At 44.5% G+C, this 16,461-nt stretch overlaps 1 protein-coding gene and 1 pseudogene across 1 annotated transcript; both read left to right on the top strand.

The window, feature by feature from the left end:
* The window catches only part of LOC133457454 (protein NLRC3-like), an 11,869-nt pseudogene extending 392 nt beyond the window's left edge, over nt 1-11,477 (top strand).
* An 867-nt stretch (nt 11,478-12,344) lies between these two features.
* On the top strand, nt 12,345-16,156 carry LOC133456423 (NACHT, LRR and PYD domains-containing protein 9A-like). The gene is made up of 3 exons (XM_061734898.1): nt 12,345-12,391; nt 12,500-12,767; nt 16,037-16,156. The coding sequence occupies exons 1-3, from the start codon at nt 12,345-12,347 to the stop codon at nt 16,154-16,156; spliced, it is 435 nt and encodes a 144-aa protein (XP_061590882.1).
* Nucleotides 16,157-16,461: the final 305 nt, after the last annotated feature.

Raw genomic sequence — 16,461 nt, 5'->3', positions numbered from 1 at the left:
TTCAAACATGGACCATCATCCTTTGTGGTTCTGGGCTTACGCCGGTTTATGGCGTCCTCGGCTCTGAGGTTGGGCAGCTTGTAGGGGTGTAACAATATATTGTGCCAAGAAATTTCGCGATACAAAAATATCACGATACGTGTCGCAACGCTAATGGTGCAGCGGGATCACGTGACAACCGCGCCTCGACCCGCGGACGAAAATCTTACTACGCTCAGAAAAAACTAGTACCGTTTTGCAGTCCCGGTCACGGGACTCTTGCGGGGTTTTGAGCTCTGAACTTTTACTTATAAGGTGAGCATGAATCAATCTTTTTTATGATGTAAAGATTGTGTCGTCCCCAAAGATGGGAGCGGGATGAAACAATAACGGGTTCACCTTATGGCCCAAGGCTGGAGCATGTGAAGCTCGTAGCTCTGTCAGAAGATAAATAACAGTCTTGTTGCATTTTGAGTTTGGGACTTTTCATAGTTTATTTATGTACTTTTATTTATTTATTTAATTTTAGTTGTTAAATTTCTGGAAAAGAAAAAAGTCAAGTCATACATGAGAGAAACTATTCAGTTTGTAGCAAAATATTTTTACTTGTATGAAACTGAAGATGCATAATGCAAACCTGACATTTACTTTTAGTTCAGTTTGTGGAAAATGGTTGGCCTGGCTTTCTCTTTAAAACTTAAACAGTAATAAAGCATTACAAACAGTAACAATAGGGCAAACGCACAGCATTGTTTTGTATTTTGTGTCTTTCAAATAAAATACATTTTTTTCCAGTCATATGTTCCACATCCAGAGTTGTTAAAAAAATACTGCTATAATATCGTATCCTTATCGTGACCTCAATATCGTGTATCGTATCGTGAGGTTTGTGTATCGTTAGACCCCTAGCAGCTTGTGGATGTCTCCGTCTCTCCAATTACTCATCTTGCAAATATAAATCCTACATGCGACATCCTGCTGCTGCTGTTACGCTCATCAGCTGTTTCCTTTGTTTTATGAAATAATAACGGAACTGCAGGTCTGGATCTGGACTCTTGTGGTCAGTAGAGGACATGCAGGTCTGGATCGTACGTCTGACAGCACAGAGGTGTTCTGCTCACAAAAATGACCCACAAGGTTAAATACTACGCAGAACTGCCCTGGCCCGGTTTTGTGGAGGTTTTTCTTCTGTCTTGGAGCGTTTCCAAGCTCCGCCTCTTGGGATGGATTTGAGGGATTACAAGTTCACCTGAAGATTCATGTGATTCTGCTCATCTGAGGACGTCCACCTCAGTGTCCCTGTTTCTGGAATTATAAGCGTTTCTCCTAAACCGGACCTCTCCTCGTACGGTTCGATCTTGCTGAAAATTTTCCAGGCGTTCCAACCTCGTTGAGTGGTTTGTTTGTGGGTCGTATTCCTATCCTTCTTACTAATGGGTCGTCTCTCCTGGTGTGGCGTCTACTTTAGTTCATGAAGTCTTCTTCGGTGAGCTGTAGATGGTGATGCCGTCACTCCTGCCTTCTGGAGGTGGTTGCTGATGTCACTGACGGTTGTTTTAGGGTTTTACCTGAAAATTCTCACAATGTTCCTCTGATCAACGACCAATGATTTCCACAGTTCGATGTCTGTTACCCAATACATCCGTGGTGACCTTCGTCTTGAGGGGGTTTCAGATGGTTGTCCCGGCAGTGACCAGTGTTTACGTTTTCCACATTCTTGAACGGTACCTGCAGTCTGCAGGGCAATAAAGCTTAGGTGGTCTTGACCCTTCACCAGCATGGGTGGACTGAGCGGGCAAACCGGGTCCTAAACCAGGTTGTTTTAGCTCCTGGAGGCCCCCCATCACTGACTCAGTAGGAGTTTGTATCTCTCTGACCTCCTCTTCATTCTTTTTTTCAGCAGATGCCGGTCTGCAGGAGGTCCTAGATGAACATAAGATCAGTCTGAGGAGCAGATGTGAACATGTGACTGAAGGAATTGATGAAACAGGAAGTAAAACCCCCCTCAACAGGATCTTCACTGAGCTCTTCATCACAGAGGGACTGAGTGAAGAGGTTGATACCCAACATGAGGTGAGGCAGCTGGAGACAGCGTCCCGGATGAAGAGCCTCCATGACACTCCAATCAGGTGCCAGGACATCTTTAAAGCCTTACCTGACCAACATGGAGCCATCAGAGTGGTTCTGACTAACGGCGTCGCTGGCGTTGGGAAAACCTTCTTGGTTCAGAAGTTCTCTCTGGACTGGGCCGAGGGCTCGGAGAACCAAGATGTTACCGTGGTGATTCTGCTCTCGTTCAGGGAGATGAACCTGATCAGAGATGAGCAGTTCAGTCTTCTCAGGCTGATCCAGGTTTTCCATCCATCATTACAGAAGCTCACAGCAGAGCAGCTGGCTGCCGGGAAACCGTTGTTCATCTTTGACGGCCTGGATGAAAGCAGAAGTTCACTGGACTTCAACAACGGTCCGGTCGTGCCTGATGTCACACAGAGCTCATCGGTCAACGTGCTGCTGACGAACCTCATCCAGGGGAACCTGCTTCCCTCAGCTCTCATCTGGATGACTTCCAGACCTGCAGCAGCCAATCAGATCCCTCAGAAACACGTGGACAGGGTGACAGAAGTACGAGGCTTCACTGACGGCCAGAAGGAGCAGTACTTCAGGAGGAGGTTCAGTGATGAAGAGCGGTCCAGCAGCATCGTCTCCCACATGAAGACATCCAGAACCCTCCAAATCATGTGTAAACTCCCGGTCTTCTGCTGGATCACTGCTACAGTTCTGGACCACATGTTGACCACAGAGCAGAGAGGAGAGCTGCCCAAGACCCTGACTGACATGTTCTCCCACTTCCTGGTGGTCCAGACGAAGAGGAAGAAGAACAAGTACCAGGAGGGACATGAGACGAGTCCACAGGAGCTGACGGAGGCTGACAGGGACCTTCTCCTGAAGCTGGGGAGGCTGGCGTTTGAACATCTGGAGAAAGGAAACATCATGTTCTACCAAGAAGACCTGGAGCAGTGTGATCTTGATGTCACAGAGGCCTCGGTGTTCTCAGGAGTTTGTACCCAGATCTTCAGGAGAGAATGTGAGATCTTCCAAAAACCCGTCTACTGCTTTGTTCATCTGAGCATCCAGGAGTTCCTGGCTGCAGTCTACATGCTCCACTGTTACTCCACCAGAAACACAGATGTGCTGAAGAACTTCCTGGAAGGAGACTACATATACTCAACTCTGGATGACTTCCTGGAGAGAGTCATGCAGAAATCCCTGAAGAGTAAAAATGGCCACCTGGACCTGTTTGTTCGCTTCCTTCATGGTCTTTCTGTGGAGTCCAACCAGAGACTGTTAGGAGGTCTGCTGAACCAGACGGGGAACAGTCCAGAAACCATCCAGAGAGTCATCAAGATCCTGAAGGAGATGAACACTGACAGCAGGTCTCCTGACAGAAGCATCAACATCTTCCAGTGTCTGATGGAGATGAACGACCTCTCAGTTTATCAGCAGATCCAAGAGTTCCTGAAGTCAGAGAACAGATCAGAGAAGAAACTCTCTAAAATCCAGTGTTCAGCTCTGGCCTACATGCTGCAGATGTCGGAGGAGGTTCTGGATGAGTTGGACCTGAGCAAGTACAACACAACACCAGGGGGTCGACTGAGACTGATTCCAGCTGTGAGGAACTGCAGAAAGGCTCGGTGAGTCCAGATGTGATCAATAACACAATCAGATAGTGTAAATTAGCAGTTTAGTTCTTTAAATCTTGTTTTGATCTTCAAATGAAAACTTTGAACCCGATGATTTTGTTTTTTTCTGGGTCACCTCAAGTCACCTCAACCAGAGGTTCATGTTTCAAACACTTGATCTAGTTGATGTTTTTGCTGCTCAGAGATTAATCTATGTAACGGAGAAAGATGAAACATCAGAACCACTGGGAGGTTTTGTGGACACATGTGTACTTGGGTATAAACTGCTGGTCGCACCAGACTGAGAGTCTAGATGGAAAATCTCTGAGTGCTGAATTTCACGAGTCCAGCTTCATTAATTATGAATGAAAGTTTGTCTGAGACAGAAGGTGACAAGTGTTTGTGTTGTTGCTGTAAAGGAGAGCAGCATGAAGACGTTTACAGCTTCATATGAGAACTTCTTAATCGATCTCTGATCAATGCTGAAGTCTCTGTGTGAGCAAAGTCTCCTTTAAGAGACCTGAACACAAAATACAAGAAAAATTAAAGCTGCAAGCAGCGATGAACGGGCCCTCGCACTCACGGCCACCGCCCCCCATAAGCATATCAGAAACGACACCACCCACAACTTCCTATGTCAAACCATTCAAAAGTTATAGCAGAAAAAAGGGACAACCAAACAGAAGAAGGGGCGGGGCTAATTCAGGCCAATGAAGGTCAAGGACTCCATACAGAGTCTGATGCTTATGGTAGTCCATCGTGTCCGATGATGACTTCTACTTCTTCTGTTGGTGGGTTCTGAGGTGACTGAAAAGTCCAATGCGAGAGCCACATGTTCTATTGCAGTGGGGGCATGTGAGGTTAGTGTTTGTTATGCTGGTCTTGGCTGCAGGGACTATCTTCCTCTTCTGGCTTTTCCTTTCTCTCGCTGCACTCCTCTCCTCTTCAAAACGTTGAAGCCCAGAATGGCAGAGTTGCCTCCAGAGAGGACGATCCAAGGCAGACCTTTCCAGCTGTGTGTGCTGTATTCCACACTTCTTGAGTGTTGTCTTGAGCTGGTCCTTGTATCTCCGCTTATGCCCTCCTGCAGATCGTTGGCCATGATGTAGTTGACCGTACAGCAATTGGCGTGGAAGTCTGTCATCTGGCATTCTGATGGTGTGGCCAGCCCATCGTAGTTGGTATTGAAGAAGTGTGGCCTCCATGCTGTCATAGTTACTCCCGCCGTTTACGCTTCATTGAAATTCATTGAATTTCTTCACTTTGACATTCAGAGCACTGGGCAGAAATCACATCCCGTCAACACCCCCCGTGGGCCTTCGCGATGCTTTGTTTTAATTAAACAGTCGGATTCCCCTGGTCCGCACCAGTTCTAAGTCAGCTGCTAGGCGCCAGCCGAGGCGACCCGCCGGGGGGCCCTGTGTGAACGGGTCCCCGACGGGCGCCGCAGCTGGGGAGATCCGCGAGAAGGGCCCGGCGCGTGTCCAGAGTCGCCGCCGCCATCCGCCGTACCCGATCCCCCCCACCGGCCCGCCTTCCGCGCGGCGCCGGACACCGCCCCGCATGAAAGACCCCCGCATGAAAGACCCCCGCATGAAAGACCCCCGCCCGACGACGCGCGAACGCCGCCGGACAGAGGCCCCCCGCGAGGCGGGCCGGACGACTGCGCCTCCGGCGGCGGGGAGAGGAGGGCGACGGGGCGACTGCTCCCCCAGCCGCGGCTCGAGCCCAGCCCCGCTTCGCACCCCAGCCCGAAAGACCCAGCCCTTAGAGCCAATCCGTATCCCTTATCCCAAATGCCAATGAAGCTCAAGGACTCAATACAGAGTCAGATGACACCACCCACTACTCTCTATGTCAAAACATTCAAAAGTTATAGCAGGAAATAGGGAGAACCAATCAGAAGAAGGGGCGGGGCTAATTTTCACCAATTATGGTAAAGGACTCAATAACGAGTCCCATGACACCACCCACGACTCTTTATGTCAAACCTTTCAAAAGTTATGGCAGAGAAAAGTATTCTAGGGGGCGCTGTTGAGCCGTTAGGCCACGCCCATTAATGCAAACCATGAAATATCAAATGTATCGCCAGGCCTGGCTTGCATGCAAAATTTGGTGACTATCAAATATGGACCAATCAGATGAAGGGGGGGCGCGCCTTTTGGCGTTTAGCGTCGCCACGGTAACACTTTTGAAAGAGAAAAGTAATGCGCGTAGTCGCAGGATGGCGACGTACATTTTGATGTATAACACACCTGGGTGCACGTTACGGTTCGGGCTGAATTAACTGCCGAAGGAATGGCATAAATTTCGCCAAAATGACACGATTAATTAAAAATGGCCGACATCCTGTTCGGTTTCGGCAATGGCACCAAGAGACATTTCTTTAAGTTGGGCCATGATACAGGTGTGTGGCGATTTTCGTGCATGTACGTCTAACCGTATTGTGGGGCTTGAGGCACAAAGTTTTCCGGGGGGGGGGCTGTTGAGCCGTTAGGCCACGCCCATTAATGCAAACCATGAAATATCAAATTTATCGCCAGGCCTGGCTTGCATGCCAAATTTGGTGCCTTTTGGGGAACTATCAAATATGGACCAATCAGATGAAGGGGGGTGCGCTTGTTGGCGTCTAGCGTCGCCACGGTAACACTTTTGAAAGAGAAAAGTAATGCGTGTAGTCGCAGGATGGAGACGCACATTTTGATGTACAACACATCTGGGTTCACGATACGGTTCGGGCTGAATTAATTCTCGAAGGAATGGCATATATTGCTCCAAAATTACGCGATTAATTCATAATGTTCAAAATGGCCGACTCCCTGTTCGGTTTCGGCGATGGCGCCAAGAGACTTTTCTTTTAGTTGCGACATGATATAGTCTAGATGGAAAGTGGGGTCCACGCTAACCCCCCGGATTTTTTTATGCCACCTGATTTTTTTTAATCCTTTAAATGTGTAGTTTCAGAATTTGGTCAGTGCCAAGATCAACTAATGTCTGAAAGGCTTCGTTTTCACACTTAATTGCATCTAACTCCAGACCAGAAAATTGAAATTTGAGATTGGCAAAGTAGCATATCCTATCATACATACAAGCCACAGAGACTAATAACACATTTATTTTTGCTGCAACCACCGAGCAACGACCAAAGCAACCTAGCAACCACCTAGCAACCACTTTTAAGACCCTAATTACCCTAGCAACCACCCTAGCAACCACCCTAGCAACCACACCTAAAAGAACTTAAAACCTCCTTGGTCTAGAAGGAAAATGGGTTTCAAGGGTAACCCCTATTATTTATGTCATCTACTTTTTGTTATCATCAAAGTGTCTTCTTTCAGAATTTGTCAGGTGCCAACCTGAAATCATCTCCCAAAGGCTTTATTTTTTATCCTTGTACTGCGAACCCCGACCAGAAAACTCTAAACACCGACATAGTATGTGGTGCAAGTTTTGTCCTAAACAACTTACAGAGACAAATTAATACATTTTCCAAGCCAACTCTGATAGGCCATCACGTAGCAACCACCTTTAAGACCCTAGCAACCACCCTAGCAACCACCCTAGCAACCGCCTCTGTAAGTTGTTTAGGACAAAAGTTACACCACATTGTAGAGACAAATGAATATATTTACCCAGGCAACTCTGTTAAAATGAAAACAATAAAATAATTGTTTATTACATTTGACTACACACTGACTGTTTTAAACAAAAATCGTAAATAAAAAGGCAAAAAATGTGTGTAGGATGCAGTTAACTTGTGACTAATCGTCAAATTCGCCATCACTGAGGAGATCTTCTATCTCTATTTCTTCCATTTCTAAGTCTTCATCATTCTTATACTCTTGTCCTCTTCATCACCAGATATGTTGTTGTTGACAGCATCGGCTGCCATGTCAAGACTCAGCTCAGACCTCAGCTCTTTGAGCCAGTAACTCGACAAGAGTAGGAGGGAGGATGGGTCCCATTGTCCATATGGGTTCCAGTACCTCTTCGTCTGTTTTCTCCCAGCCCATGCCCGGGTCATATGCTTTTGGGCTTTCCATTATTGCCTCGGCTGCTCTTTTGTTAGCATGCCACCCTGTAGTTAGCCCGTTGCAGATGGGGGATGAGACAGGCTTTGGGAGGAGGCAGGCGTTCGAGGTCTACTTTCGACCTAGAGTCCAGGACCTTCTCGCTACCAACCATCTTCCTCAGCATCTTCGCTCGTGCTGCATCAACCGATGTTATTCGTGGTTGGCCATACATAATGCAGGTGAATTTTTCCATCTCATTTTGCAGCTCATCTGTGACGAGCCAGTCTTCACCAAGCTGTGTGAAGGCACTCTGGAGTTTTGGATTCTGCTGTAGCTTCTTAAGGGGATTTACCTTTCCCTTGCCTTTGAAGGCGCTGGTACAGTCCTCCCCGGTGAAGACATAGAATCCCAGCAGCGTGCTGCAGTACTCAGGGCCCAGTGTGTCAGCGAGTTCTGTGATATTTATGAAAGTGCGATTCTTTCCAGAGCCATGGTCCAGGTAAATGGAAAGCTGGATCTTTCTGGCATGATGGAGGAGGATCATCAGGATATCTGTTTTACCCAGATGTCCTCTGCGTACCTTGTCTTGGTATTGTTGGTACTGACCGATCAGGTTTAGGAGTGAGGGATCCTTCAGAGTGGTGTCAAGGTTCTCCGAAGAGCAGCAGTGGATGAGGTTGATTAGGGTCTCATGTGGGATGTCTGGCTTCTCGTCATCTAGGAAGACATCGAAGAGCAGCCGTTCAAGTGCTTCTGTGACTGCCTTCAGACTAAAGAGAGCCTTGGCATATGATTTCCCACTTAGGATGTGTTTCAGGCAACCACTGGTTGCGAGGCCTGCCTCAATGAGGATCTCTGCATAGCCAGCTCCAAGACACTTATGGCCAGTGAACCTGCCCATGTAATTCATGGCTGTATGGAACTTGCCAATAAGGACGACATGCCTACTGAATTCCTCCTCATATTTCCATACTATAGGACAGGCCTTCATCACCACTCCTAGGTCAAATGTGTTGATCGTGTATGGCTGTCCAACCTCCTTGGTTGCTGCCTCAGACCTCTTGAGGATCTCATACACCACTGCGTCTGTCTTTGCAGCTGACAACCATCCTGTCAAGACTGGGACACTCGGAAACATATGATTTCAGTATGGAGCTTGAGACAGACAGGTCTAGGCTAGGGTGGTTGCTAGGGTGGTTGCTAGGGTCTTAAAGGTGGTTGCTACGTGATGGCCTATCAGAGTTGGCTTGGAAAATGTATTAATTTGTCTCTGTAAGTTGTTTAGGACAAAACTTGCACCACATACTATGTCGGTGTTTAGAGTTTTCTGGTCGGGGTTCGCAGTACAAGGATAAAAAATAAAGCCTTTGGGAGATGATTTCAGGTTGGCACCTGACAAATTCTGAAAGAAGACACTTTGATGATAACAAAAAGTAGATGACATAAATAATAGGGGTTACCCTTGAAACCCATTTTCCTTCTAGACCAAGGAGGTTTTAAGTTCTTTTAGGTGTGGTTGCTTTGGTCGTTGCTCGGTGGTTGCAGCAAAAATAAATGTGTTATTAGTCTCTGCGGCTTGTATGTATGATAGGATATGCTACTTTGCCAATCTCAAATTTCAATTTTCTGGTCTGGAGTTAGATGCAATTAAGTGTGAAAACAAAGCCTTTCAGACATTAGTTGATCTTGGCACTGACCAAATTCTGAAACTAGACATTTAAAGGATTAAAAAAAATCAGGTGGTATAAAAAAATCCGGGGGGTGCGCGTGGACCCCACTTTCCATCTAGACTAATACTGGTGTGTACCGATTTTCGTTCATGTACGTCAAACCGTATTATGGGGCTTGAGGCGCAAAGTTTTTTCGGTCTAAACCAATCAGATGAAGGGTGGGCGCGCTTTTTGCCGTCTAGCGTCGCCACGGTAACGCTTTTGAAAGAGAAAAGTAATGCGTGGAGTCGGAGGATGGAGACGCACATTTTGATGTATAACACACTTGGGGGCACGTTACGGTTCGGGCTGAATTAACTGCCGAAGGAATGGCATAAATTTCGCCAAAATGACACGATTAATTCAAAAGGGCCGACTTCCATGGCGCCAAGAGACTTTTCTTTAAGTTGCGCCATGATATAGGTGTGTAGCGATTTTTGTGCATGTACGTCAAACCGTATCGTGGGGCTTGAGGCACAAAGTTTTCTAGGGGGCGCTGTTGAGCCATTTTGCCACGCCCATTAATGCAAACCATGAAATATCAAATTTATCGCCAGGCCTGGCTTGCATGCCAAATTTGGTGCCTTTTTGGGCACGTTTAGTGGGGCAAAAAGGCCTTCCTTTCGTCAGAAGAAAGAATAAAGAAAGAAAGAAAAAATTCCTACAGATACAATAGGGCCTTCGCACTGTAAGTGCTCGGGCCCTAACTAGTCCACGAGTTGGAAAAATACTAAATATAACTTAAAAGCTTGAATATCTTTTATCTGGATGTAACTGGATTGGGCCCTGCGTTGTGTTCTGGTGCTTGAAGAATAGGATGGACACAGGGACTCGGGAATATTCAGCCAGTTTATTTCTGAAATAAACGTAAAAAAAACTCAGCTTCAGTGCTTGCTCATGCACTAGAGCCTCGCCACCAGTTCTCCCTCAAGTTTTCCGAAGCAAGCGCATGTACATGACAGTACATGACAAATTCAAACAGAAAATATATAAATACAAATACTTATAACACACTTCACAATAAACACAACACTAGCTGAACAGCATATTTTATATAAAGTTAATAAAATAATAAATTAAAATACAACAAAACGTGGGAGCAACAGAAACATACCTGAAATAAACGTAAAAAAAACTCAGCTTCAGTGCTTGCTCATGCACTAGAGCCTCGCCACCAGCTGCAATAAGGGAAACAATGCGTCAACAAATGGAGTGGTTTGTGAGTATGTGTGTGTGTGTGTGTGTGTGTGTGTGTGTGTGTGTGTGTGTGTCAGAGTGTAGAGCAGAATGGGGGTCCCCACAATGCCATTAAAACAAGCCTCCGACAAATTAACTCAATTAAAAGAAAATCGCCCAAAAACGCCAAAACGGCACACAAAACAAACACATAACAACAAAACTTCAGACTACAACAATATTCCCCCGTTTGTAACACTTAAAGACACTTATAAAACAAAATTACAACAGGTGGAAAATAATCCACTTACTTCTCCCTCAAGTTTTCCGAAGCAAGAGGGAGAAACGGCGCGAAAGCAGGTGGATGACGTCACCGCGGTTGTGAGGACCCCACCAAAATAAGAGAAAATTACAAAATAAGACTGAAAATAAAATAATATGGCGTGAGGGATTTTGGTGAAATAAATAAAATGAAATAACGTATTTATACATCGGTTACATGGATACTTGATAAAAGTTCAGCTCCACACTTCGTTCAAGATGTTCAGAGTGAAAAATGTCCAAGAATAATTGAGTTTATGTCCTAAATCAGATGTTTTCAGATGACTCTGACAGATGTTGACGAATCCGGTTCCCTCCTTCATCTGCAGATCCAGACAAATACTGCAGAAGTTATCAGATGTGTTCATTCTGGTTTTAACTCAGACTTTATTAAAACTGACAACATATTTTCTCTCATCACAGATTTGTTGGTTGTGAACTCTCAGAGACTCACTGTGAAGTTGTTGCGTCCGCTCTGAAGTCCAACCCCTCCCATCTGACAGAACTGGACCTGAGTCGGAACAAGAACCTGAAGGATTCAGGAGTGAAGCTTCTGTCTGGTGGACTGGAGAGTCCAAACTGTAGACTGGAGACTCTGAGGTCAGTCCACTGGAGATGTTTCCACATTTATCCAGTTATCATCCTCCAAAGATGTGACAAAAATAGTTTAATTCAAAACATATTCATGAAGTATTTAATATCTGATATGAAAAAATGTTTATTTTTTAGAAAGGTTCTGTGTCTATAAAAGTCTGACGATTGTTATATAGGAATATTTTAGATGTAAACAGGAGAGAAACCCGTTTAGATTTAAACAGGAGATAAACCAGTTTAGTATAAAAGAAAGTAAAACCTTAAAAAGTTTATTAAACATTAGCTCAGCACATCACGCCAAAGTACATGTTGGATACGTACTTTGTACTTTCTTGTGTTTGTAATCTGCAAGCAATACAGAACCACCTGATGTTTAGTTACACACAGACTTCAGAATTTGTTGAATTAGTCTTATAAATATACAGAATTCAATCATTCTTATCTTTAACTAAAAGTAAGATATTAACTGATAAAATCAGTTTTGAAAGAATTATTAGGTGTTTGCAAGTTAAGTCAAATTATAAAGGACACATTACTAAACATAAAGTATTTTAATATCTTATCCTTCTGCTCTCAGAAAACATAATTCTAACTCTTTATAACATAAAAAGATCATTATGATAAAAACCTCAGGAATCCTGCATAAATGATATAAAACTGGACACATGATATAAAAGTCCAGCTGTTCTCCACAGGTCCATTCTGATGTTAATAATTGTTGCTAGATCAGTTTCTGATCTCTAAACTGCTGCTTTGAACAATATTTTAACATCAACACTAATCAAAAAGATTGGTGTGTATGTTGGTGTTTTCATCTTAATCTAGTGTCAGACTTCGACCAGAGAACCTCAGGATGTTCAGTAAACGTGAACATGTCAGAAGAACAACCAGGAACCGACATCAAAGATGTAACAAAACTGTAAAACCTGTTTTATAAAGTCCAGATACCAGTGGTGACCCACATGGAGTTGGTATTTAAAGAAACACGTCTCTGATGAGACTTTAACATGTTTTAATTTTTGTTCAGGTTGGAGAACTGCTGGTTGTCAGAGGTCAGCTGTTCTTCTCTGGTCTCAGCTCTGAAGTCCAACCCCTCCCATCTGAAACATCTGGACCTGAGTAACAACTACAACCTGCAGGATTCAGGAGTGAAACATCTGTACCTGAGCAAGAACCAGAACCTGCAGGATTCAGGAGTGAAACATCTGTACCTGAGCAAGAACCAGAACCTGCAGGATTCAGGAGTGAAACATCTGTGTGGTTTCCTGGAGAGTCCAGAATGCAGACTGGAGACTCTGAGGTCAGACATGTTTTAGTTGTGTGTTCAGATGAATCTGATGTGAAAGTTGTGTTGACACTAACCTGCAGACATCAGGCTGATCTCCTGCTGATCCACACTGACCATCTGACTGCTCTGGTTTCTTCTTCTCTGCTTTAGTCCTCCAACAGTTTGTTTCTCCCTAAACTTCCTCTCATGATTTATTACATAAAAATTAAATATCTTAACGTGTCAGACAGGAACAACTGAAGAACCATAGATGTGTCTGAACTTGGAATAAAACATCTGAACAAACAAGAATAAACTAGGAAATAAGAAAAATACATTTGATCCATCATTCAAATAGGTAACACTAGAAATGTGATATTTATAGTTAGTATTCTATTCAGAAAAATGCCAATTATATCTTGATCTTAAGGTCTATAAAAGGAGCATGAGGCAAGAATAAGAAATGAGACTCATTAGCGCCACGACGACCGTTGGGGTTCCTGCAGCCAACAGCGAAGCCGGCACGGGAGCGCCATTCAAATCAAGCTCTAGATATGACTTACAATGTTATCTTACCTGGTCAGAAGGAAATGAGCCATGTCAGCATCTGTTTTCAGTCCCAATTCAAGTTGAAGCTGCCCCCATGACTCAAACGCGTATCCAATGTTTATTCGTGCGCTGCCGAAAACGCGCATGCAGCGTCATTTGACGTCACATCCGCAGGACAGCGCGGGAAATTCCGGTCCGGAATTGCAGCACATTTTGCAGCACACAGCCTGTTCAAGGCAACGGAGAGATACACTAGAGGGCTCATTCTTTTTGGTTTGGAACGCTTCATCTGACATTATTACTAGAAAACTTAAAACGTATATGAATTTTTTTCATAAATCCTGCCTCATGCTCCTTTAATAGACCAACTGAATATAAAGTTCCCAGATTGATCCAGGATTACATATTGTATTCCAGACCTCCAAAGTCATCTCCAGCTGCTTTTCTCTGCTGCTTTTTCAAATGTTTTCCACGGTTGGATTAGTTTCATCGCTGATCATTTTGATGTAGTTTTTCTGGGACAGTTTAGAAGTTTGTTGCATGAAAGTAGATAGAAGAAGTCCAAGATGTGTGAGAAAGGCTTGACATATCCTCCTGAGTTCATCCTGGATGATTCCGCTGCAGGAAGACGATCCAGGATGAGAAGGTGCAGCTATGTCAAGCCAGGTTGAACTAATCCTGGTACGTGCACGTTGACGTCTTCCTTAAGCAGACCGTGAGGTCGGTCCCAGATGTCCTGATTCAGAAATGGAGGACGAGTGTTGCTGATGTTTCACCGAGTGAACAACAGCTTCTAATGGAAACGTACGAGGAGCTTAAACAGCTGATACATTCAAAAATGTCCTCCAGACGCTGTTAATAAACTCAGAGGGTCTGACAGACAATAGTGGACAGACTGAATGTGTAGTAGTCCAACATATGAGCTGTAGAGCTCATTTACTGAATAACTTCTTACTGTGGCTGAAATCAGTCAAACCAACCTTGGCTTCCTTTGACTAACGTTAAATTTCATTTCAGCAAATACAAGTTTACCAAATATAAAACTCTGAACATGGAAAACATATTTTTCTAGGTTTTTACTATCATGTCTTAATAAGTCTGTTAAGGTAATTTCATCCAGGTGACAGCAATTATCTGTAATTGTTGATGATGAAAATGAGGAAACAAACACACAGAAGATGATGAACAAGTGCTGATGAAATGAATGATTGATCAGAGAGACAGCTGACTGATCAGATGGAGCAGCAGGAGGAAGAAGTCCTGCTTGTTATTCTGGTCCAGACCAGGTTAGCTGCACACCAGAGATCTCCATGGTAACGTATCCAGCCCTGCTTCTGTGACAACACTGAGATTCTAACGTTTGTACCGACTGAGATATTCAAACACAACATGTTCCAGTAACAAGTTGTTCATCTGCTTGTTGAACACTGGAAACTAGTTTTACTACATGAAATATTAGACATCAGTTCATCATGTTTTTGTGTCTCTGACATTCAAACAAATGCTTCATTTTCCTTCATACAAATGGATGAGTTGACATTTGTCCCAGAATTCCTCCTGACATGTTTGTTTGTGTGGAAACTTCAATCATTTGTCTGCACAACATGAGTTTGTCTGGATGGATCCACTGGTGGAGCTGCAGAGCTGAAGAGCTGAAGTCACTACGTCTTTATTGGAGCAGCAGCATGATGTCATGAATATTGATGAAGCTCTTTTTCACTGGTTCTGTTGGACTGTTGGAACCTGCATCCCGGTGGCTTCAGCTCACATCTTTTATCCTTTATTCAGGTTGAAGAGCTGCAGTCTGTCAGAGATCAGCTGTTCTTCTCTGGTCTCAGCTCTGAAGTCCAACCCTTCCCATCTGAAACATCTGAAACATCTGGACCTGAGCGGGAACAAGCTGCATGATTCAGGAGTGAAACATCTGTGTGGTTTCCTGGAGAGTCCAGACTGCAGACTGGAGACTCTGAGGTCAGACATGTTTGAGTTGTGTGTTCAGATGAATGTGATGTGAAAGTTGTGTTGACACTAACCTGCAGACATCAGGCTGATCTCCTGCTGATCCACACTGACCATCTGACTGCTCTGGTTTCTTCTTCTCTGGTGTCTTTGTGCAGCTTGCAGCGCTGCGGTCTGTCAAAGATCAGCTGTTCTTCTCTGGTCTCAGCTCTGAAGTCCAACCCCTCCCATCTGAAACATCTGAACCTGAGATTCGACCGTAACCTGCAGGCTGCAGATGTGAAGCAGCTGTCTGACCTGTTGGAGAGTCCAGACTACCAGCTGCAGACTTTCAGGTCAGTGGAGGTTGGAGTCGGTCCTGCTGCTTCCAGCAGTTTTCTACTAAATCCAGCTGATATCAAATCAAAGATCCAGTGTTTCCAGTGAAGCTGCAGCTTCTCAGCGGCTGCTTTCCCCAGTAAATCTGTGATAGGAGGATGATGACAGGCTTCAGGATCAGATGATCCAGATGTTGGTTGTGGACCGGTGTTGTGTTTGTTTTCATGTGTCCAGAAATAAATGTGTATTCCAGCTGACAGCCTTCCAGGATGTACAGACTGCTCCACTGCAGCTCTGAACACTCTGAAGTCCTGGATGTGCTGCATCACTGACTGACAGCTGGTGGAGGGAGTCTCTGCAAACACTCCTTTATCTCCTCTCTTCTTTCTTCTTTTCTCTAGCTGTAGATGATGAGAGTGAACAGGACGGTGTTTGTGCTGAGAGGATGAGACGTGTCCTGATGGTCCTCAGAGGTTCAAGCAGAACCAGTTTGTGTGGACAAACTCTGACTGGGCCGTGATGATGAAGAAGATGAAGATGAAGATGAAGATGTACATAGTTTCTGAATTCCAGAGTTCTACAAACTTCTAATATATTCATTTATTTCATGTTAAGTCAAAAAGTCTGTTTTCTTTTTATTGACATTGAAGTTTTCCTTTTGTAGTTGTTGTCGTGTTTTCAGCTTCGTCAGGTTTTTAAAGTGCCTCTCTGCGTCACTGGCTACGTTTTACATGCAGTCAAAATTGGGGTTATTGCTAATATTCCAGTTACTGAAACATTCGGAATATTCCGTTTAAATGGTAATTAATCATTCGGGATATCCCGATTAAACCAGCGACGTGCGGAGAACGTGATGATGCAATTACCGTAATTTCCGCTTCTTCTTCCTGTATCCA

Source organism: Cololabis saira, chromosome 12 (assembly GCF_033807715.1).
Source record: "Cololabis saira isolate AMF1-May2022 chromosome 12, fColSai1.1, whole genome shotgun sequence".
Classification (NCBI taxonomy): domain Eukaryota; kingdom Metazoa; phylum Chordata; class Actinopteri; order Beloniformes; family Belonidae; genus Cololabis; species Cololabis saira.
The sequence above is the reverse complement of the archived record's forward strand: the minus strand, read 5'-3'. Positions and strand labels throughout refer to the sequence as shown.

Coding starts and splice junctions, on each gene's coding strand:
- LOC133456423 (XM_061734898.1), top strand. CDS start 12,345: ATGTCAGAAGAACAACCAGGAACCGACATCAAAGATGTAACAAAACT. Junction 12,392..12,499: donor ATCAAAGATGTAACAAAACT/GTAAAACCTGTT, acceptor ATTTTTGTTCAG/GTTGGAGAACTGCTGGTTGT. Junction 12,768..16,036: donor CAGAATGCAGACTGGAGACT/CTGAGGTCAGAC, acceptor GATGGTCCTCAG/AGGTTCAAGCAGAACCAGTT.